The sequence below is a fragment of the Schistocerca nitens genome, chromosome 4 (assembly GCF_023898315.1).
Source record: "Schistocerca nitens isolate TAMUIC-IGC-003100 chromosome 4, iqSchNite1.1, whole genome shotgun sequence".
In the NCBI taxonomy this organism is placed as follows: Eukaryota; Metazoa; Arthropoda; class Insecta; order Orthoptera; family Acrididae; genus Schistocerca; species Schistocerca nitens.
The window spans coordinates 936,845,736-936,868,750 of record NC_064617.1 but is presented as its reverse complement, the minus strand read 5'-3'; the positions used below and the strand labels follow the sequence as shown (position 1 = coordinate 936,868,750).

At 43.7% G+C, this 23,015-nt stretch overlaps 1 protein-coding gene across 1 annotated transcript in view; it reads right to left on the bottom strand.

Annotated features, from left to right (window-relative positions):
- Positions 1 to 23,015, bottom strand: part of LOC126252694 (zinc carboxypeptidase-like) — a 65,887-nt gene that overhangs the window by 4,829 nt on the left and 38,043 nt on the right. The window contains exons 6-9 of the mRNA XM_049953598.1: positions 18,039 to 18,199; positions 15,537 to 15,621; positions 8,097 to 8,299; positions 2,535 to 2,619 (exon numbers count right to left, since the gene is read on the bottom strand). Coding sequence (XP_049809555.1) covers positions 2,535 to 2,619; positions 8,097 to 8,299; positions 15,537 to 15,621; positions 18,039 to 18,199 — 534 coding nt within the window. The remainder of the gene's footprint in view (positions 1 to 2,534; positions 2,620 to 8,096; positions 8,300 to 15,536; positions 15,622 to 18,038; positions 18,200 to 23,015) is intronic.

The window sequence follows — 23,015 nt, the reverse complement described above, 5'->3', positions numbered from 1 at the left end:
GCTTATCTCACTAGGGGTAAGATAGATACTGCCTACAGGAAAATTAAGAGACCTTTGGAGATAAGAGAACCACTTGTATGAACATCAAGAGCTCAGATGGAAACCCAGTTCTAAGCAAAGAAGGGAAAGCAGAAAGGTGGAAGGAGTATATAGAGGGTCTATACAAGGGCGATGTACTTAAGGACAATATTATGGAAATGGAAGAGGATGTAGATGAAGATGAAATGGGAGATACGATACTGCATGAAGGGTTTGACAGAGCACTGAAAGACCTGAGTCGAAACAAGGCCCCCGGAGTAGACAACATTCCATCGGAACTACTGACGGCCTTGGGAGAGCCAGTCCTGACAAAACTCTACAATCTGGTGAGCAAGATGTATGAAACAGGCGAAATACCCTCAGACTTCAAGAAGAATATAATAATTCCAATCCCAAAGAAAGCAGGTGTTGACAGATGTGAGAATTACCGAACAATCAGTTTAATAAGCCACAGCTGCAAAATACTAACACGAATTCTTTACAGACGAATGGAAAAACTAGTAGAAGCCGACCTCGGGGAAGATCAGTTTGGATTCCGTAGAAATACTTGAACACGTGAGGCAATACTGACCTTACGAATTATCTTAGAACAAAGATTAAGGAAAGGCAAACCTACGTTTCTAGCATTTGTAGACTTAGAGAAAGCTTTTGACAATGTTGACTGGAATACTCTCTTTCAAATTCTAAAGGTGGCAGGGGTAAAATACAGGGAGCGAAAGGCTATTTACAATTTGTACAGAAACCAGATGGCAGTTATAAGAGTCGAGGGACATGAAAGGGAAGCAGTGGTTGGGAAGGGAGTAAGACAGGGTTGTAGCCTCTCCCCGATGTTATTCAATGTGTATATTGAGCAAGCAGTAAAGGAAACAAAAGAAAAATTCGGAGTAGGTATTAAAATCCATGGAGAAGAAATAAAAACTTTGAGGTTCGCCGATGATATTGTAATTCTGTCAGAGACAGCAAAGGACTTGGAAGAGCAGTTGAACGGAATGGATGGTGTCTTGAAGGGAGGATATAAGATGAACATCAACAAAAGCAAAACGAGGATAATGGAATGTTGTCGAAGTAAGTCGGGTGATGCTGAGGGTATTAGATTAGGAAATGAGACACTTAAAGTAGTAAAGGGGTTTTGCTATTTGGGGAGCAAAATAACTGATGATGGTCGAAGTAGAGAAGATATAAAATGTAGACTGGCAATGGCAAGGAAAGCGTTTCTGAACAAGAGAAATTTGTTAACATCGAGTATAGATTTAAGTGTCAGGAAGTCATTTCTGAAAGTATTTGTATGGAGTGTAGCCATGTATGGAAGTGAAACATGGACGGAAAATAGTTTGGACAAGAAGAGAATAGAAGCTTTCGAAATGTGGTGCTACAGAAGAATGCTGAAGATTAGATGGGTAGATCACATAACTAATGAGGAGGTACTGAATAGGATTGGGGAGAAGAGGAGTTTGTGGCACAACTTGACCAGAAGAAGGGATCGGTTGGTAGGACATGTTCTGAGGCATCAAAGGATCACCAGTTTAGTATTGGAGGGCAGCGTGGAGGGTAAAAATCGTAGGGGGAGACCAAGAGATGAATACACTAAGCAGATTCAGAAGGATGTAGGTTGCAGTAGGTACTGGGAGATGAAGAAGCTTGCACAGGATAGGGTAGCATGGAGAGCTGCATCAAACCAGTCTCAGGACTGAAGACCACAACAACAACAACAAATGAGTACTGATTTAAAGACAACTAATTTCCGTCAAGCGACCATCTTCAAGACATGGTTTAACCCTACACAAGCTCAAGGAAAATTCCTTGGCGTAAATTATGTGTTTATTTGGTTGCAGCATCTGACACATAAACTAGCTACCAGTCTCCTCAGATGTAGTTCCAGTGATTTAAATAAATACGTAATACTTTTTCTCATGAGACGTGCAATTCCAAAGAATAATACGCCTGCATTTTCATTGCCGAATAATAATTCATATTAATCTAATTTTTAATCTTATGGTATTGCGAATTTCAGTATTGAGGAGAGATGGAAAGAAGAAGCCTGCTGTCCAGTCACGGGCTATGTTGCCGCGTTTCTTGCAGGCACTGAATGATTCTGGAGTGAGGAGTATCGCATATACGTCTTCTTAGCCGATTATGTACAATAGGTTGTGTTTCAGGAACAGTGAATAGCACTTAAATATTACAGGAAGGTTAAATGTCTTTCAAAGATGCTGTAAGGAGACGGGTGACTATGTGTCGCATCTTTCTCAAATTAAACCTGTAAGTATGTGAATGACTATATGTATGAATTATATAATTTTTGTTGTTCCTAAGTTGTAATACTACGACATATCCGATATCCCTGTAAAAGTGATCTACGGATGAATAAAACTGCTTCTGCTAAAACTATTATTAAAGCTACTACTTATCTTTTTGAACTGATATCTTTTTAGTTGCAATGGCTTTTGTTATTGGTACGCAGTATATTGTTGCATCAGAATGGTGTTGGTACTCACAGATAGTGTCCACAATGCTGCCGTATGTGAACTGGGTGCCGTATCTTGAAGCCAGAACCTCTGCAGCCCTACCCGCTATTTCAAGCTGGAAGAAAGCGGAAACATTGGTATGAATCATTTTTACTTTAGAAGACAGACTGAAGAAAGGTAAACCTACGTTTACAGCATCTGTAGATTTTGCTAGTGTATACTGGAATACTCTCTTTGCAACTTTGAGCACAGTATGGCTAAAACAAAGAGAGCGGAAGATTATCTACAACTTGCCCAGAAACCAGACTGGTATTATACGAATCGAAGGGCACGAAATAAAAGAGTTAGTTGGGAGTGAGACAAGGCTGTAGCCTCTGCCCGATGTTAACTAAACTGTACAGCTAGCAAACAATACAAGAAACCACGCAGGAAATTGGAAAAAGAATTGAAGTTCAGGAAAAAATAAATAAAAACTTCACAGTTTGCCAATAATACTGTAATTCTATCAGAGACGGCAAAGGATTTGCAATAGCATTGTAAATGGAAGCACAGTGCGTTGTAAATAAGGTATAAAATGAGTATCAATGAAAGAAAAACGAGAGTTGTGTAGTCGAATTATAAGGGCGATCAAAAAGTTCCCGTTCGAGGGCGTTGCTGCACCGTACATGCAACGTAGTGCTACTCCGATGCGCGTGTATAAGCAACAACACTTAGGCAAAAGGTTAGTGCAGCATTTGTGCCCCCGGCCGAGCGGTTCTAGGCACTTCAGTCTGGAAGCCCGCGACCCTACGGTCACAGGTTCGAATCCTACCTCGAGCATGGATGTGTGTGATGTCCTTCGGTTAGTTAGGTTTAAGTAGTTCGAAGTTCTAGGGGACTGATGACCTCAGATGTTAAGTCCCATAGTGCTTAGAGCCATTTTAACCATTTTTTTGCAGCATTTGTGCCTTTCATACGTGCGTGCAGTAAATGTGGAATCGTGATTATGCCGAAGTTATTACCAAATGCATCCAAAGAGAACCAACGACGTGTTATTTTTTATGGGCTGCCAAAGGACAAACACCGGCAGACATCCATCAGAGAAAGAAGAATGTGTACGGGGCAGCATGTCCGTAGAAAACGGCCGTTGTGGAAATGTGCGGCAAGTACCGTGCTGGATGTTGCTGCTGCGTGATAACGCACGTTCCCGTACCGCAAAGTTAAGCCAACTCGTTGGAGGCACTGGAACACCTGCTCTATAGCCCTGGTCTCTCCCAGGCAATTATCACCCCTTCGGTCCGTTAAAGGTCTTGAAGGATCGGCTACTCCTTGCGGAAGAGGATGTACAGCAAGCAGGTCGCTTGCAAGGCCTCAATAACCAGTGTGTCCGTCTTTGACACGGATAACAGTGGGGAACCATAGTGGCGTGAAAACAATGAGGTCTTGGTAGGTCTCTGGAGGGAGCTGACACCACATCTGCACACACACACACACACACACACGTCACCCAATTCCTGTAAACTCGGGGGGGGGGGGGGGGGGATGAGGTCTGACGTCATGCACAATCACATCTCAGACTCAGATGTGTTCGTCCCAGATCAAATCTGGCGAGTTGGGGGGCCAGAACGTCAATGGGAACTCGGCACTGTATTCGTTGAACCACCCCCATCACACTCCCGGCCTTGTTACATGGCGCATTGCCACCTTGAAAAATACCACTGGCGTCTGGTTCAAATGGTTCAAATGGCTCTAAGCACAATGGGACTTAACATCTGAGGTCATCAGTCCCCTGGACTTAAAACTACTTAAACCTAACTAACCTAAGGACATCACACACATCCATGCCCGAGCCCGGATTCGAACCTGGGACCGTAGCAACAGCGCGGTTCCGGACTGAAGCGCCTAGAACAGCTCGGCCACAGCGGCCGACTGCTGTCGGGAAACACGATCGTCACGAAGGGATATATGTGGTCTGCAACCGATGTACGATACTCCTCGGCCGTCATGGTGCCTAGCACGAGCTCCGCCGTAATCAAATTGCGTGCATATGGAGTATCGTCTCAGTTGTGTGACTGTATTCGTGATTTCCTCCAAGAGAGGTCAGTTCGCAGTGATAGACGGTAAATCATCGAGTAGAAAAGAAGTGATATCTGGCGTTCCGCAAGGTAGTTTCATAGGCCCTCTGCTGTTCTCGATTTACAGAAATGATCTAGGTGATAATCTGAGCAGCCCCCTTAGAGTGTTTGCAGATGACGCTGTAATTTACCGTCAGTAAAAACATCAGACGATCAATTCCAATTAAAAAATGATCTAGAGAGAATTTCTATATGGTGCGAAAAGTGGCAATTGGCACTAACCAATGAAAAGTGCGAGTTCATCAACATCGTTACTAAAAGAAAACCGATAAACTTTGGTCCGCAGCTCGTGGTCGTGCGGTAGCGTTCTCGCTTCCCACGCCCGGGTTCCCGGGTTCGATTCCCGGCGGGGTGAGGGATTTTCTCTGCCTCGTGATGACTGGGTGTTGTGTGATGTCCTTAGGTTAGTTAGGTTTAGGTAGTTCTTAGTTCTAGGGGACTGATGACCATAGATGTTAAGTGCCATAGTGCTCAGAGCCATTTGAACCATTTGATAAATTTTGGGTATACGATAAATCGCACAAATCTAAGGGCTGTCAATTCGACTAAATACCTAGGAAATACAATTACGAGCAACTTAAATTGGGAATACCACATAGATAACATCGTGGGGAAGGCGAAAGAAAGACTGAGCTTTGTTGGCAGAACACTTAGAAGATGCGACAAACCCACTAAAGGGACAGCCTATATTACATTTGTCCGTCCTCTGCTGGAATATTGCTGCGCGGTGTGGGATCCTTACCAGGTAGGATTGACGGAGGACATCGAAAAAGTGCAAAGAAGGGCAGCTCGTTTCGTGTTATCACGCAATAGGTGTGAGAGTGTAACAGATACGATACGCGAGTTTGGGGTGGCAGTCACTGAAACAAAGGCGGTCTTCTTTGCGTCGAGATCTATTTACAAAATTTCAATCACCAACTTTCTCTTCCGAATGCAAAAATATTTTGTTGACACCCACCTAAGTAGGGAAAAATGATCATCATAATAAAATAAGAGAAATCAGAGCTCGAACAGAAAGATTTAGGTGTTCCTTTTTCCCACGCGCCCTTCGGGAGTGGAATGGTAGAGAAGTAATATGAAAATGGCTCGATGAACCCTCTGCCAGTGTGAATTGCAGAGTAACCATGTGGATGTAGATGTAGACATGAATATTCCCCAGAGCATAATGGAGCCGCCGCCAGCTTGTGTGTGCCGAGCAATACAGGTGACAAGGAGCCGTATCCCTGGAAGACGGCGGTTACGCTCCCTCCCATCGGCTGATGAAAAAGGCATCGGGATTCACCAGACCGTGCAACGCTCTGCCACTGCGCCCAAAGTCCAGTGCCGATGGTCACGTGCCCGTTTCAGCAGTAGTTGCTGATGTCGTGGTGTTAACATTGGCACCTGCATGGGTCATCGGCTGCGGAGGCGCGTCGTTAGGAGTGTTCGGTGCACTGTGTGTTCAGACACACTTGTACTCTACCTACCATTAGCGTCTGCTGATAGTTCCGCTACAGTTCGCCGCCTGTCCTTTTTTACCACTCTGCCCAGCCTACGACGTCCGACATTTGTAGTGAGGGATTGACACCCAACCCCACGACGTCTATACATCGTTTCACCTTGGTTTCGCCTCGTGTTGGAGCACTCCTCCAACACCCGACAAGTTGTGCAGTTTTGGAAATGCTCGTGCCGAGCCTGGGGCCATCACAATCTGCCCTCGGTCGAAGTTAGATCGCATGCCTTCCCTATTCTACACACGTACAGCGCGCTCATATTACATGCACCGTGCGTGTCTCGGACTAGCAGTCATTCCTCGCCAGGTGACGCTGCTATCACCCGGACGGGTTTATATCGATTGTAAGTCGATGGTGATAATGTTCTGGCTGATCAGTGTAGTATTAGCTGCCTTCTCAGTGTTAAAGAGAACTTAAATAATTTTAACCTTATAATGACTATACACTAGACAATCAGTTCATATACCCGGAAGTGGGGTAGCTAGTGTTAACAACAGCCACAAATGTCCAGGCAGAAGGTTTTTCAACATATTTCCAAAGCTGCCCATTCAGTTCCCTACAGTATATCAGAAAGTTGTTTTAGCAGAATGGTTTAAGAAAAAAGCGTGCTACTTCAAAAAGAGTATGAGGGATTAGACTGAAGTGACATGAAGTTCTCACTAATTACTGTAATACTAACTTGTAAGTTGTTACAAGTCGTCGGTTAGTATATTCCTGTATATATGATTTTCACGTTATGTGTAACAATGTGCCACTGATATATCGTGAAATATTATGTGCCTCTTGTATCTTAGCTTTATATATAAATATTTACACCAACAACATGTAAAATGTTCGAAGATATACAAACTCTGTACTACTCTATTCTTCTTCACCCAGCAGGAGACGCTGTTTTAGCAAAAAGATATTTTCCACCTGGTACATCGGTGGGATGGTTGCCTCAGTGCCCATAGCGGTTTTTCCTGATTGGCGTACCAAGTCTGGATTGTATGGCGTTCGAACAGAAAATTTTTGATTGTCCCTTATAAATTTGGTGATACAGATAGGACAAGATTATTAAATGAGATCCTTCATCCATTCACTGAATTTTGCTATTCTGGCAGTAAAATAATTGGCAATGGCCGAACTGGAGAGGATCTAAAACACAACCTAGCAATTGTAATAAAAGGGTTTTTCAATAAGATAAATTTCCTAACGTCGAATAAAAATTTAAGTGGCAAAAAGTCGATTCTGGAGTAATTTGCCTGGACTGGAGCCTTGTATGGAAGTCGAAAAAAAATGGTTCAAATGGCTCTGAGCACTATGGGACTTAACATCTATGGTCATCAGTCCCCTAGAACTTAGAACTACTTAAACCTAACTAACCTAAGGACATCACACAACACCCAGTCATCACGAGGCAGAGAAAATGGAAGTCGAACATGGACGATAAAGAATTCTGGCAAGAAGAGAATAGAAGATTTTGAAATGTAGTATTATAGAAGAATTTTGAAAATTAGGTGGGTAAATCGAATAACGAATGAATGAATGCTGAATAGACTTAAGGAAAAAAGAAATTTGTGGTCCATTTGGATTAAGAGAAGGGATCGATTGGTAGCTCACATCCTGAGACATCAAAGAATCGTAGTTCCTTAATGGAAGGAAGTATGTGTGTTGGGGGGGGGGGGAGGAAGGGGGGGGGATCGTAGAGGGAGGCCAAGACTTGAATACAATAAGTAGATTTAGGTTGCAATTGTTATTCAGAGATGAAGAGCTTCGCACAGGACTGAATAACGTAAAGAGCTCCATCGAACCAGACTTCTGATTGAAGACCACAATGACAAAGATTCATTTTGCAAGGCTGTTTCTTAAGACACACGGACAGCAAACACTATGAGAAGTTTGTTATTTATCCCTGCTTAGATTGGGGAAGATGGTGGTATTATCAAACAGAGTGAAGTATGAGTGCACTGCAACAGACTGGAATGGTGCTTCAGTTGCCTCACCAGCTCGTCGTAGTTGGGTGCGACCAGACTGGAGAGTCCGTAGGGGAACATGAGCATCTGGCCATAACTGTGGAAGTCCAGGTAGAGCTGGAAGTCGTCGCCGAGGCTGGCCAGGAACTGCGAGTAGGTCCTCGTCTCCACCTCCGAGAACGGCGCGGGCCCGGCAAAGTAGTTGGTGCAGCCGGTCGTGTTGGCGCCTTCCTCTGTCGGCACCAAGGTAAATTCCATTGTTACTGAGTAACTAAAAAAACTACAACTGAAATAATACAATGTAAAATGGACATGTTTCAAAATCTGTCCTACTCATCGTTTCGATTCCGCTGCTAAGATCTCCTTCAGGATCATCACTGCTCAATGATTGAATTTACTCAAGAAGGGTTGCCCTAAAGCAAATTTCAGAAGTGAGAACAGACGGCGAGGTGGAGAAAAAACGTGTGCCCAACAATATGCAAATGACTTTGCAGTGGGGTTATCCGGCGCTGTCAAATCTTGTTCTAAACACGAAAAACTTTAGAGTACGTCACCAATCAGTTCAGTAAGTCCGTCTGCTATGGATCCGACACTAATATCGTCCATTTTGGATTTTCTTATGCCTTCTGTAAGCGTAGAATTGTGTCGTTGACCATCGATAGCCGCCTCTCTGCCGAGCGCAGAGCAACAGTTGCGAGTCGTGGCGTAGCTTTCGTGGAGCGCGGGCGGAGTATTGTGTTGATGCCGTGGCTGCAGTACGTATCTTACAAGCTTTGGTGAAGTAATTGAAAATGTTTACCACATAAGTTTTACGTTTAATTTCAATGTTCACGACGCAGTGCCAATGTTTATCCGAAAGGTGATGTTTCTCGGTTTCGGGTGTCGTGTCGGGAGAACAACAATCAACCGCGTCGCGACGGTTACGGAAAAATAATGTGAACTGGTACGATCATAATTGCAAGTTATAAGTGAAATAAAGACATATCGTTTTGACTGGCTGAATATCACGAGCGCAGGTACTTTCGCGTTCGTGTCGTACCCGAAATTTTATGGAGCATTCGCGTAGCGATTCTGTCGCGCGCATGCTCACGTTATAAGCTAATAAACTGCTCAGTACTGTTGGAAGAACTGTGCCACTCGTCGACTGATAAAACATCCGTTGAACAGTGATTATCTTGTGTTCTATGCATCGTGTTTTTGCATTGGATGTCATCATTTAGACAGCAACCTTATACGGCGCAACGGACACGTACTTGGAGTACAAATACTGTTCACGTCCATTGTGGAATAATGTTGGTTGTGGACAATGCAGCCCCACCCGGTGCGAGTGTTTAACGGAATACAGTGAATTCTACCAGATCAACTTGGTGTTGTTGGTGTGAGTGGCTCCTCTCCCTGCTAGATAATACTTATTAAAGGACGCATCATAGCAGGCAGTGTAGAGAGCAGCAGATCAACTGCTGCGGGAACGACCAGGTATGTGTGTTTAGGCACACGGTCGTTAAATATCCAGCCCCGTTCCTGTGTCTAAGGAGTGCTGTACAGTATCGAGTGCTGAAGGCTAGCTTTTATTAGTACTGCATATGTACCCCCTTTCCTCCCGGGCGCGTTACACTACCCCTACACACACTGACCACATCCCTTCATCTACATCTATACTCTACATACCACTGTGAAGTGCAAGGTGTACAGTATTTCCCACTGTATCATTTCTCGTTGTTTCTTCCTGTTTGATTCGCGTATGGAGTGTGGGAAGATTGCGTGCTTAAATCCCTCAGCTAATCTTGTCTTCGCTGTCTGTGCGAGAGCAGTATGAAGGATTGGTTCAAATGGTTCTAAGCACTATGGGACTTAATGTTGTGTCGATTCCCTAAAGTCTCGACACAATGAGTGGCTAGAAGCACGCGAAACTAACGCAGACGGGCGTAAATTCTGAAACAGGAGACTGGATGAAAAACTATAAAGAAAAGAAGAGAGATTGTCATATACTTAACTTTAATGTAGTCTTGTTCTTGTTGAAATACATCTCGTGCATAGTAGTAAGCAATTAGCACTAATACAAATGGCGCCTTGCTAGGTAGTAGCGATGGACTAGCTGAAGGCTATTTAATCTGTCTCTCGGCAAATGAGAGAATGACGTGATACGTCTTGTCGCAAGCTATGTCGTCCGTACAACTGGGGCGAGGTCAAGTCCGTGTCTTGTGACCTGCCATGTGGTGGCGCTAGGATTGCGATTACACAGTGGCGACACGCGGGTCCGACATGTACTACAGGACCGCGGCCGATTTAAGTTACCACCTAGCAAGTGTGGTGTCTAGCGGTGACACCACATTTAACATCTGAGGTTATCAGTCCTCTAGACTTAGAATTACTTAAACCTAACTAACCTAAGGACATCACACACATCCATGCCCGAGGCAGGATTCGAACCTGCGACCGTAGCAGCAGCGCGGTTCCGGACTGAAGCGCCTAGAACCGCTCGGTCACGGCGACCGGCATTATGAAGGGGTTCGTAGAAAACATCCAGAAACGCATTGCAGAGAGTATTTGGGCTGTTTCCCGTGATGTTACGGTTACACTTCTTGTTTGGAGTGTTTCAATTTTATGTAACTTTATGACGTTCATATCAATGAACTTGTGGGAGTCGCTGCAGTCAGAGAAAATAAATGCACAGCGAATCAAAATGTTGTGTTTTGGAGGGAGTAGAGCGACATCATTATTACTCTTTGTTTTTTATAACACTTGAATGTTTTTTAAGACGGCCGGGAAAGCGGTGTGTTGACCACATACTTCATATCCGCATCCAGTGACGCCAATCGGCCAAGGATGATGCGGCGGTCGGTCGGTACGTTGGGCCTTCCGAGGCCTGTTCAGATGGAGATGATTGTTAAGAATTTGTTATTCTCGATTTGTTATCGCATAGCTGCATAAAGAGTTACTTCACAGCTTTATGTCGGTGCGTGTTATTTGCATAGTATTTAATAGCGAGCATGGCCGTCAACTGTTATTTGTTTATTATGTTTATTTATTTATCAAACACAAGAAAGCCATTTAACTGGGGCTTGAATGCTTGAGGTTTAGCACTCCGTTCTTTCCGTTCTGCTGAATGCCTACTAAAAATGAAACCTGCTAAAAAGTGCGCACCTATCTCTACAACGCTTAAGCACTTGTTATACAAGAGCACATCGTCTCGACTGAATGAACGTAGCAGTTCACTCTGAATGATTCAGTATTGTCAACAACAAATCCCATAAAGGAATAGATGCAGAAGGATAGCAGTGTTAAAGTCCGCTGCACGTGAACAACGGCCTACACGAAGTTCGCAAACTGACACTGCAGGTTGCTCTGGCCGCACTATTATAAGCTAAGAATATCCCTGTTGTGCACACTGAACTGCCCCAAATATGATACCATCGGCTATACTAGAGTGAATGTAAGGAAAGTAAATAAGTCTTCTTCTTGTTTCAGTGTCAGAGGCGCTGGAGATCATTTTTATAGTGAAGATAGTAGCACTAAGTTTCTACACAAGTTTTTGAGCGTGGTTCTTCCGAGCAGACTTTCTGTCTGTCCTCAGTCCTATGAATTTAAAATGGTATTCATTGATTGTCTAACCACCTGGGCCGGCCGGGTGGCCGAGCGGTTCTAGGCGCTACAGTCTGGAACCGCGCGACCGCTACGTCGCGGGTTCGAATCCTGCCTCCGGCATGGATATGTGTGATGTACTTGGGTTAGTTAGGTTTAAGTAGTTCTAAGTTCTAGGGGACTGATGACTTCAGAAGTTAAGTCCCGTAGTGCTCAGAGCCATTTGCGCCATTTGACCACCTGGTGACAGAAAAATTTTACTTTTACAGTATTCCATGTAATAAACAGTATGCGTCGCAGTTTGCGACACAGTTAATCAATAATCTGTTCTCTGATAGTCACTTGCTGATGTACCTGACTAACTTATTAGCTACAAGATTTACATTATGTTCCACCTCTTTGACAATAACGTTTGTGTCGTCTGCAAAGAGTAGCTGTTCTGAGTCAGTTGTCATGGGAGAATAAAGCTCGTAAATACGGCAAATGTCGTTTAAGACCAGTCCTTAACGACGTTGTCCAGTTTGAATGGGCAATAATGTAAATTTAAAGAAGTTAATAACAATACCCTAGCTACCTGAGTGGAGATGTTTAAAACAACGTTCTCCAGGCAATTTCGCAATTTCCTCAGTCTCCTTGGTTAATCTGTAACGAATGCTCTATTTGGACGACAATTCGGGGAGCGGGTTCAAGAAACGAAAATGCTGGTATAATTATAAAACAAGGCGATAACAATGTTCGAAAAAGTCAAGAGAATGTTTGCAGGAACGAGCAGCTAAAATGATGAGACTACCATCAATCAGATTTCCACCAATTGATAAAAAAAACAACTGTACGTGTTCCCCTATCAGATATGGACTGTGTTCGAGGATCTTCCCGAAATCTACTTTCTATGGCCGCAGGAATTAAAAATGGGATGTATGAGCACCCTTCTACAACGGGTATAGCTCTACAACACTCTCGATAGATTTTCCGACAGTAGTAATTAAAATAAATATGGTAGCCTAAAGTTAGTTCGTGGCCGTGGGCTGATGGATAAGGGTAGTAGGGTCGGAAGGGCAGATGTTGCAACAATATCACAGAGCTACTTTATAATATTGACATTAATTTAGGTTCCACTGTACTCAAAATCATTGTAGGCTTTTAACATGCAAAAATGTATTCTTTTTAACACAAATATGATGCTGTCACCCATTCGTCACACAAGCTAATGATTGTTAATTTCTGCAAGGTCAAAAATGAAGTAGTAGTCGTCACGTGCCACTTCGATGACATATGTGCAGGATGGTCAGAAACAGTTGAAAACCTTGTAAGGATGATGCAGGGGAGGTTCTGCTGAGAAATAACTGTTAAGAAAAAATTCGTAACGTAGCTCCGTTTCCGAGTTAAGTTGCATGTTCATTTTATCATACCTCTTTTATTTTACACGGCAGTGACTAAGTAATATACTGTACTTAAGTTTATATGACACTCTATACGACCATGCTGCTAGAAGTAAGAAAAAGTTAAAAAAAGTTAAAAAAAAACATAAATTTTATGCCGACGAAGTCATTCAACTCTTCAGGACTTACCCAATTGGACCGGCCTCCCGCAGTTCAGCTAAATGGTGGAGCCGGCCGCGGTGGTCTAGCGGTTCTGGCGCTGCAGTCCGGAACCGCGGGACTGCTACGGTCGCAGGTTCGAATCCTGCCTCGGGCGTGGGTGTGTGTGATGTCCTTAGGTTAGTTAGGTTTAAGTAGTTCTAAGTTCTAGGGGACTTATGACCTAAGATGTTGAGTCCCATAGTGCTCAGAGCCATTTGAACCATTTGAAGCTAAATGGTGGTCGTCTGATCCAGCGCTGATGTGTCAAAGGCACACTTCCAAGCATGACCTGTGTTTCATAATACCCTTTGGAAGGGAAACTTGTCACAAGACTGGCAGAAAGCAACAACTTTCAACTACTATGAGCATTAGCACGGAAGTACCAATTGAAGTGCCTAGATTCTTCTCTGGAGGCTGGTTAACCGAAAGGCCTGTATGTTAAAATAATATCGTGGTGCGGTTTAGGTTATCGGGAGTCAATCGGCAGTCCTCGCGACGGTAGAACGGGAGTCGTGAGCCATGTGGGGCGAAGCTGACGTTTTAAAAGTGTTAGGTGCGTAAAGTCAACATTCAGTCATCCTCGGCGAACAACGATGTTGTTTTCCGGTTTTTAGGAAAAGGGTATCGACTTAATGAGGGAGCATTTGCTAGATGGTCAGAGATCTCATATAATAATGTAAAGACATTGATTAGTGGTATGGAAAAATGACCTTTTTGACCCTGTTTCACCGGTCAAAGCGTGGCTGCCCGCCCTTATTTTGCTTGACAGTATGTGTATGGAAGTGCACAGAAATAGTACGGCTCCGTCAATAAATGTTTCGGAGGACGTCTACAGAGCAATACATCACGTGATTTGTCTCGTGCACCGCATGGCACTGTTAGTGCGTGGATTCGCCGCAGTGGCGAGTAGGACTTCGCCAGATGCTACGTAAGCTCCGAGACGACAGATAAGAGGCAACGTCTATTACAACTTGGCCAATAGCAGGGAGTATCTTAGGTAACAGCCCACTAGAGCAGAGGTAGCATTTTCACAACGAGGGTTGTTGCAATCCGTCTGCTGCAACAAACGAAAAGAATCCCATGCACATGAGGACGACTTTACGAACAATGCGTTATTTGACGAAGTATAAATAGACAAGTCTCAAATTTAATAGTCATTGTGTCCTTTAAAAGTGCAAATTCCGGAATCATCACGACCTACTTGTGGTCAAACAATCTAATGGCGTTCACTGCCGTGAAAGGGACGATAACAGCTATGCGTCGACTGAAATTTGTACATAATCATCTCTTAAAGTATTATACCTATTTTCTGTGTTGAAAATTTAGTGTAACATCGGGCCTATAAATGACATAGTGATTTTATAGCTGAAATGCTGACTGTTCGTGTTTACAATAAATTCTAACAAATAAGAGTTACTTCTATTCAAAATAAACTCTTCTCGACACTGCATTGCTTTCAAAGTAATACATGCCGAATGTTTCCTCGTTTTTCGCGGATATTACAACGTTTTTTTTTTCACGTGGTGGAATTAAAAAAGTGTTATTTGGTTCAGATGCATGTTGAATGAAATTTGTTGACGTGTTACTTATCAAAATGTTTTACAAGGAAAATTTCAGTGCTACCGACACATGTTCAAGTACGAAATGTTAGTATTACACCGTTACTGACCAAATATATGAATGCGTTTAGAACATAACAGTGACAGACTTCTGGTGCTTCATCATTATCACTTAGAAAACATACTTAACACCCATAGACTTCCTCCAGACTCAACATGATAAACTAAGCATTCGACAAGGCAATCTGTAATACTTGCTTTTAAAATTACACCTCAACAGACTCTGAATTCTGTCATGAATTGCTATATCTTCAAGATGTATACTGCCCTTTTTAAATCAGAAGATATAGTGGGCACCAGTGAGTTACTCTTCTTGCTTATAATCGTCAACTCTGCTATTTCTCCAAATAACGCGGAGGTTTCTCGAAGCTGACTCGTATGCGGGAGGACAACGGTTCAAATCCCAGCCCGGCCATCCAGATTTACGTTTTCCGTGTCTTCCCTAAATCGCTCCAGGTAAATGGCGGATGGTTCCTCTGAAAAAGGCACGGGCGATTTTCTTCCCCATTATTGCGTAATCCGAGCTTGTACTCCGTCTCTAAGGACCGCCCTGTTACGCGGACGTTGAAATTGACTCTTCCTTCCTTCTCTCGAAGCTCTTCGTAATTACGCAAAATGTATTCGAAAAAGTCGCCAATGTTACCAATAAGTGTGTTTTAGGAGACGCAGGGAACCGGCAGGTGCCTTACCTGCCCAGTGGAAATCCCAGTTGCGGTTTGGATCAGCGCCGTAGCACGGCGAGTAGGGGGTGCGGGTCCTGCGCCAGTTACGATCCTGCGAACAGAAGTCCGTCACATCAGACGCGCAGTAACAGCTGGGAAGCACTCTAGTTGTGATAATTTGACGAGGCATTAGGTATCCGAACGTCAGATCGTGTAATGTCTCCGTAACCGCTCATTGTAACAAACTGTTAACAAAATTCAGGAATCCGAGTTGCACGTCAAAGTACCTAATATTTACTATGAAATACTTGACTCATTGACACCGACGAGGATGTCAAATGTCTGCTTCATCACATTCAATGGTCTATAGTAAACCATATCCTTACTCTCTTGTTTTATTGTTACAATGTGTATTGATTCACCCTCTAGTTTTGTGTAGTGAGCTCTAGAATGTCGATTTTGGATATATCAGATTACTGTGAATAGTCAATAGTCCAGACTTTACTACTAGCAACTCTTTCCAATAAAAATGTGTGAATTTTTAATAATCATTTACTTTTCCATCTCGGCTGCACATGTGCAACTGTAACGGAAAAATAAGTAGTGTATAATTTTTTTTAATGTCGACAAAGTTGCTGAATTCTCTCGTGACGAATATTTCGTTTATAGTGACAACTGTATTTTTATTCATTGGTTGAAAGGTGCCTATTGTAAAGACAACACTATGTATCTAATAAAACATCTTTCCACATGTCATATGCGTCAGCTAAAATACGACCTTTAGTCGTTGCAACGGACACAATGTAAAAAAACAGCCATGTTGTTACAGAACATAATGCAAAGGACATCAAATTTTATGCTGTATTTCAAAAATACATCCCCTCTCTTAAGCTTTCGCATTTTTGTCTGTGAGTATTTAATAACTGCAGTTAATATAACTCTATCACGCACAGGTAAACCAATGCACAAAAGAAAAGAAAACTTCAACTTGTTCGCTACGCCGCTGAGGCCTTTGAAAGCACGCTGTTCGTTTGTATCAGCTGTGATCAACGTGGAACACCCAGCTGAATGAGTGTCAGCCAGATGACTTAAATAAAGAGAGTGAAACTGAATAAAGACTACCTCAAAGAAAACATTACGAACCAAGACATTTTCTGATAGCCAGCATGTGGTTACAACACTTCTGGGGGAGCAGCAGCTGTTGAAACACCAACATTTTAAGAGAAACTACACTGGTGTCCAAATTAAAGCGACAAACCTTTATTTCCCAGTTCTGTGTCTAATTCAGGTTATAATCATACTGTCAACCAGATCTCCGTACGATCTTGTTCTGCACGGAAGTTGGCATTATGGTCAATGGACAACCATGCGAACGATGACGTCAGGGCACCTATGAAACGAGGTAGTGTTTGCCGGGTAGTCTCACATCCACAGTCGCTGTGTACACAGTCCAGGCGGTGCTGTATGGCACAGAGAATATGCCTACTAGACTCTCAGCCATGGAGGGCCATGGAGGGCCTTCATAGAAGGGAACGTCTAGAGTGAAATCATCAACATGCCACCTGGGCAGTCGAAGAGTGAGCCAATGTTGTTTTCAAAGATGAGTCCCGATTTAGTATTGAGAATGATTCTCGATGGATTCGCATCTGGAGGGAACGCGGAACGCAATTTCGGGACGCAAACATTGTGGAAACAGATCGATATCGAGGAGGATCCGTAATGCTGTGGGCAGGGATTATGTTTGCCACTCGATTCCCTTTTCATGAAATTTTGCGGGTGACTCGGCAAGATTGAACTGCTGACAGGTATTGTGACGAGATCTTGGGACCTCGTGTACGGTTGCTGCGAGGTGCTGTGCGCCCAGACTTCGCATTGATGGACGATGATGCTCGACCTCATAGAGCACGAGTGGTTGATGTTTTCTTGGGAACGGAAAATACTGCACCCATGGAGTGGACTGCTCGCTCTCCCGATTTGAATCCCATAGAGTATTTCTGGGACGCAGTAGGGAGATGGCTTGCACCGCGTCAGAATCCACCAACCACTCTCGAAGACTGCGAGCAGCTCTGCAGGAAGAATGGGCGCTATAGCCTCAACATGAGACTGATGACATCGTTCACAGCATGCCGGTCGTTCTCAGGCCTGTTTTGCAGCCAGAGGGGGTCAAGCCATACTGAGCACATTAACAAGTTATCGCAATGTGTGTACAAATCTGTTAAGTTGGGAAAAAAGAAGAACATTCTTGTCTACCGTTATGCAGGTTGCAGTTGTTGACGTTCTGAATTCTTTGTATTGTTTCTACTTTACAATCACCTGTTTATACTATTTTGTGGCAAAATAAAAGCACCTTGTGAAATTTTCTTTTGTTGCTTTAATTTTGTACACCAGTGTAGATGCTAAAGTAGACATGTACTCACGAAACCCAGGTGAGTTGGTTTAGGTCATGGCGTTGTGCAGAATGATAACTTGTCGCAACTATTCGACACATCTTGAAAAAAATTCAAGGTCAAAATTCGGAAAGCTTCTCACCGTAGTCCAGGTGTACTCGTAGCCGTCGGGGTTGAGGTTGGGGAAGACGTAGAAGTTGAACTGCCTCACGACGTTGCTGATCGCCGTGTCGTTGGTGGTTAGCATCTGGTTGACAAACCACGTGACGCTGGCGGGACCGATCCACTCATTCGCATGGATACCTGACGGGTCAGAATTCCGCAAATTATACTTTCGGTTAGAAGACGTTCACATGACTGAGACTGAATACTGTCATGAAATGTTACCATACTTGTTCTCAGTGTACAATCTAATACACTGATACTTTTTTCGTATACTTAGAATTTATGGACGAAGAAATGATAGTGCCCACAGGAAACTGTTGAAAACAAAAAAAATGGCTCTGAGCACTATGGGACTTAACATCTATGGTCATCAGTCCCCTAGAACAGAACTACTTAAACCTAACTAACCTAAGGACAGCACACAACACCCAGTCATCACGAGGCAGAGAAAATCCATGACCCCGCCGGGAATCGAACCCGGGCGCGGATAGCGAGAACGCTACCGCACGACCACGAGCTGCGGACTGTTGAAAACATACTTAATTTGTTTCACCCTGGAGATGTGTGATTTAAGTCACAAACCAATATAACAGTCAAATGTTTTTTTATTCCAGTCTTTGATCACAATATCAACTCTTTTGAAACTTCCTGGCAGATTAAAACTGTGTGCCCGACAGAGACTCGAACTCGGGACCTTTGCCTTTCGCGGGCAAGTGGTAGAGCACTTGCCCGCGAAAGGCAAAGGTCCCGAGTTCGAGTCTCGGTCGGGCACACAGTTTTAATCTGCCAGGAAGTTTCATATCAGCGCACACTCCGCTGCAGAGTGAAAATCTCATTCTGGAAACATCCCCCAGGCTGTGGCTAAGCCATGTCTCCGCAATATCCTTTCTTTCAGGAGTGCTAGTTCTCCAGGTTCGCAGGAGAGCTTCTGTAAAGTTTGGAAGGTAGGAGACGAGGTACTGGCAGAAGTAAAGCTGTGAGTACCGGGCGTGAGTCGTGCTTCGGTAGCTCAGATGGTAGAGCACTTGCCCGCGAAAGGCAAAGGTCCCGAGTTCGAGTCTCGGTCGGGCACACAGTTTTAATCTGCCAGGAAGTTTCATATCAGCGCACACTCCGCTGCAGAGTGAAAATCTCATTCTGGAAACATCCCCCAGGCTGTGGCTAAGCCATGTCTCCGCAATATCCTTTCTTTCAGGAGTGCTAGTTCTCCAGGTTCGCAGGAGAGCTTCTGTAAAGTTTGGAAGGTAGGAGACGAGGTACTGGCAGAAGTAAAGCTGTGAGTACCGGGCGTGAGTCGTGCTTCGGTAGCTCAGATGGTAGAGCACTTGCCCGCGAAAGGCAAAGGTCCCGAGTTCGAGTCTCGGTCGGGCACACAGTTTTAATCTGCCAGGAAGTTTCATATCAGCGCACACTCCGCTGCAGAGTGAAAATCTCATTCTGGAAACATCCCCCAGGCTGTGGCTAAGCCATGTCTCCGCAATATCCTTTCTTTCAGGAGTGCTAGTTCTCCAGGTTCGCAGGAGAGCTTCTGTAAAGTTTGGAAGGTAGGAGACGAGGTACTGGCAGAAGTAAAGCTGTGAGTACCGGGCGTGAGTCGTGCTTCGGTAGCTCAGATGGTAGAGCACTTGCCCGCGAAAGGCAAAGGTCCCGAGTTCGAGTCTCGGTCGGGCACACAGTTTTAATCTGCCAGGAAGTTTCATATCAGCGCACACTCCGCTGCAGAGTGAAAATCTCATTCTGGATCAATTCTTTTGACGATGACCGTTTCAGTCAGTAACGACCATCCTCAGATCTTTTCTACATCATGTCCTAAAGTGATAAGGCCGTAATGGCATCGTCAAAACATATAAATATATTCAGCATAGCTTCGTCAAAACATATAAACATATAACACTGTCATTTCGTAATCTAGTTTTGAGACACTACACAACTTCAGTTGAATCTATCTATGCTCTAAATATCATAATTCATTCTACATGATTTTCACCAGCAGAATACAAGACCTACTTGAATGGATCAAGTAATTCAATTATACCGCCCTTTGAAGAAAACTTCCAAATTTCAGCTAACACTTAAAGTCCCCCTCTTTTCTTTTTTTGTTGAAATATAGGACTACAGTTTTTCCGACATATTCTAATAACTTTTTGCACTGCAATTCACCACACATACTAATTACAGTTGGGGTATAAGCCAGTAATAGCGATGTTGCCCAACGCACGCGCCACCGAACCAGTTGGCACATCTGTTAAGAGACTGGCCTCACATATGGAAGAAACGAAATTCAAATCGCGTTCCGACTATCTAGATTTCCCAAGTCATAAATCCTTTAAAAGTTTACGTCGGTTTTTAGCCTTCCCACCCTGCTCCTCACACTCTCTTAACACATTTACTGTCCAACAAGCATTTTTTTACCGGAGAGCAGAAAATGATCATCCCTGACTTGCCCCTGTGATATCGTCATGTCTACTTATACAGTAACAGTTCACTCGACAACTGGCCGTTTAATAATTCTCAGAAATAAGTGACAGTTGCAAATAAAAATTTTAACAAAATATTTAACCAAGAAAATTGTTGGAAAATTGTTGGAATAAATGATAACAAAATGTTGAAATGCGTGGCTTTTTAAAATGTATTGAATTAATGAGATTAATTTTTCGGCTTGAATGACAAGCACAACAAGCTGAGCTACGTATTAGTTCATATCATTTTGCAGGGGGGAAGTAGTTTCTTTCTCCGCTGTAGATTTGTGCTTACCCTTCTTTATAATGTCACCTTTGGTCGCCGTGTTCACCTTCGTAGTCTTGACCGTGTTCCCATTGAACTTATCGGATCTTCGTAATTTTGCAAAGTATACAGGTGGGCTTCAGTTCTTGTAATTATCGTACTATTTGAAATAACAACTCACACGACCTTTCTGTTAATAAAGCAGTACTGTATTTTTCTAAACGGTGCATATATGAAATACATACTCCTCACTTATTCATAGCAACCATAAAATGGCGGTCTACAATTACTCGCTTAAAAATGGCGTACTTCTCCCTCGTACACTAGCTGAGCGCGAATCCCTCCTTCCTACTACTCGTACAAGAAAAACTCCTCTGTTTTTTAACCATTGAAATTCAAAAATACATGACGATAGGCATAGGCTCTATACTAGGCTACCGCTTCATCTTTTCTCTTTGCCTTTAAAGAAGACAAAAACATAAAAGGAATGCCAAAGGTTTATCACAACTTCCCAGTAGACATTACGCTAATACCGCGTAACATTGCACATTTATGGCCTCAATTTGGTGAGGAAGAGAATCCCAAACTTTCATCAGATACGCTGTATCAATCTGAAGACGCACACTGAGTTAGAGCTACCAATTTACGGGGCTGTTGATCGTTATGTTTCCGCCATTATCCCACATAATTCTGGGGATAGCTGTGGGTTGAGATCGGTTGATTTAACAGACAAGTCGATATACGACAGGGTGTTTGAGGATTCGTCAGACCAGAAAAGTGTGCGTGCAGCCTTTGATGTCGGCTGTTGTCATCTCGGAAGACGAGAGTGTTTACTGCATACTAATCGTCAAGGTGTAGAAGAAAGGCCAACTTGAAATAAACATCCGGGTTTTTGTTCAGGTTAACCCCAATGCTAAGGAGAAAAACCTCAAAACGTCACGGAAGTATCCAATGCTTACATCCTCCACACTGCGGGTAAGCATGACATTGGGCCGTCGATGTATTCGACGCCTTTCGACATCCGAAAAGGCAAAATCGCTACTCATCGGAGCGTAACAACACGTTGCGTCAGAGTTGTGCTCGACTGAAGACTGTTTCAAAATCGTGCAATGATCTTATCTGGCAAGCTGCTGAACTCAACGAACCCTCTGCCTTTAACTACATCGCAATGAATGTCTTGAAACAGGGCAATAATATACAGGGTGATTTTTTCCACCGTGTACAAACTCTTGGGATTGATCGATGAGAGGATACGAAGCAAAAAGGTCTAATGAACTTATGACCGGAAATGTGTCGTTTTCATGCTAGAGACCGTTTATGGAATCATATTTTGTTACAGACACCGCAGTTTCAAAAGCGCTGTACCACGCAGCCACAGTTACAGTATGAATGGTTCCCTCCTAGAGGATGGCATTGTTCCTCATACGTCATGCTCTAGCACCCTCTCCTGCCACAGTAATTGGTAATGTTGTGCCCGATTCACTTCTCTTACTGACTCAACTTGTAGTGGATATGATACAGTGTTGTACACAATAGATCTGTATTCGAATCGAGAGCTTGCCGATAAGGTGTTTTCTTACGGAAAGGCAAATGGCAACGGCCGGTGTGCAGCAAGGTTGTGTCAGGACATCTATCTCCGGCGACAACAACCACAGCATTCAACATCTGCAACATTGTTTCACCGTTTCTCTGAGACAGGATCGTTTCAAGAAGCAGGAAATCATGAAAGATGTACCCGTAACGGTAGGCACCAGACTAGCAGGAAAACGTGATTAACACTGTGGGAGGTGATCGCCGTGTCAGTACCAGTCAACTGGCGCGCCAGTACAGGGTAACCCAGACGACCTCGTGGAATATTCCCCATGACAATTGTTACTACTCTTATTACTTACATCTACATCTACATCTACATTTATACTCCGCAAGCCACCCAACGGTGTGTGGCGGAGGGCACTTTACGTGCCACTGTCATTGCCTCCCTTTCCTGTTCGAGTCGCGTCTAGTTCACGGGAAGAACGACTGCCGGAAAGCCTCCGTGCGCGCTCGAATCTCTCTAATTTTACATTCGTGATCTCCTCAGCAGGTATACGTAGGAGGAAGCAATATATTCGATACCTCATCCACAAACGCACCCTCTCGAAACCTGGACAGCAAGCTACACCGCGATGCAGAGCGCCTCTCTTGCAGAGTCTGCCACTTGAGTTTGCTAAACATCTCCGTAACGCTATCA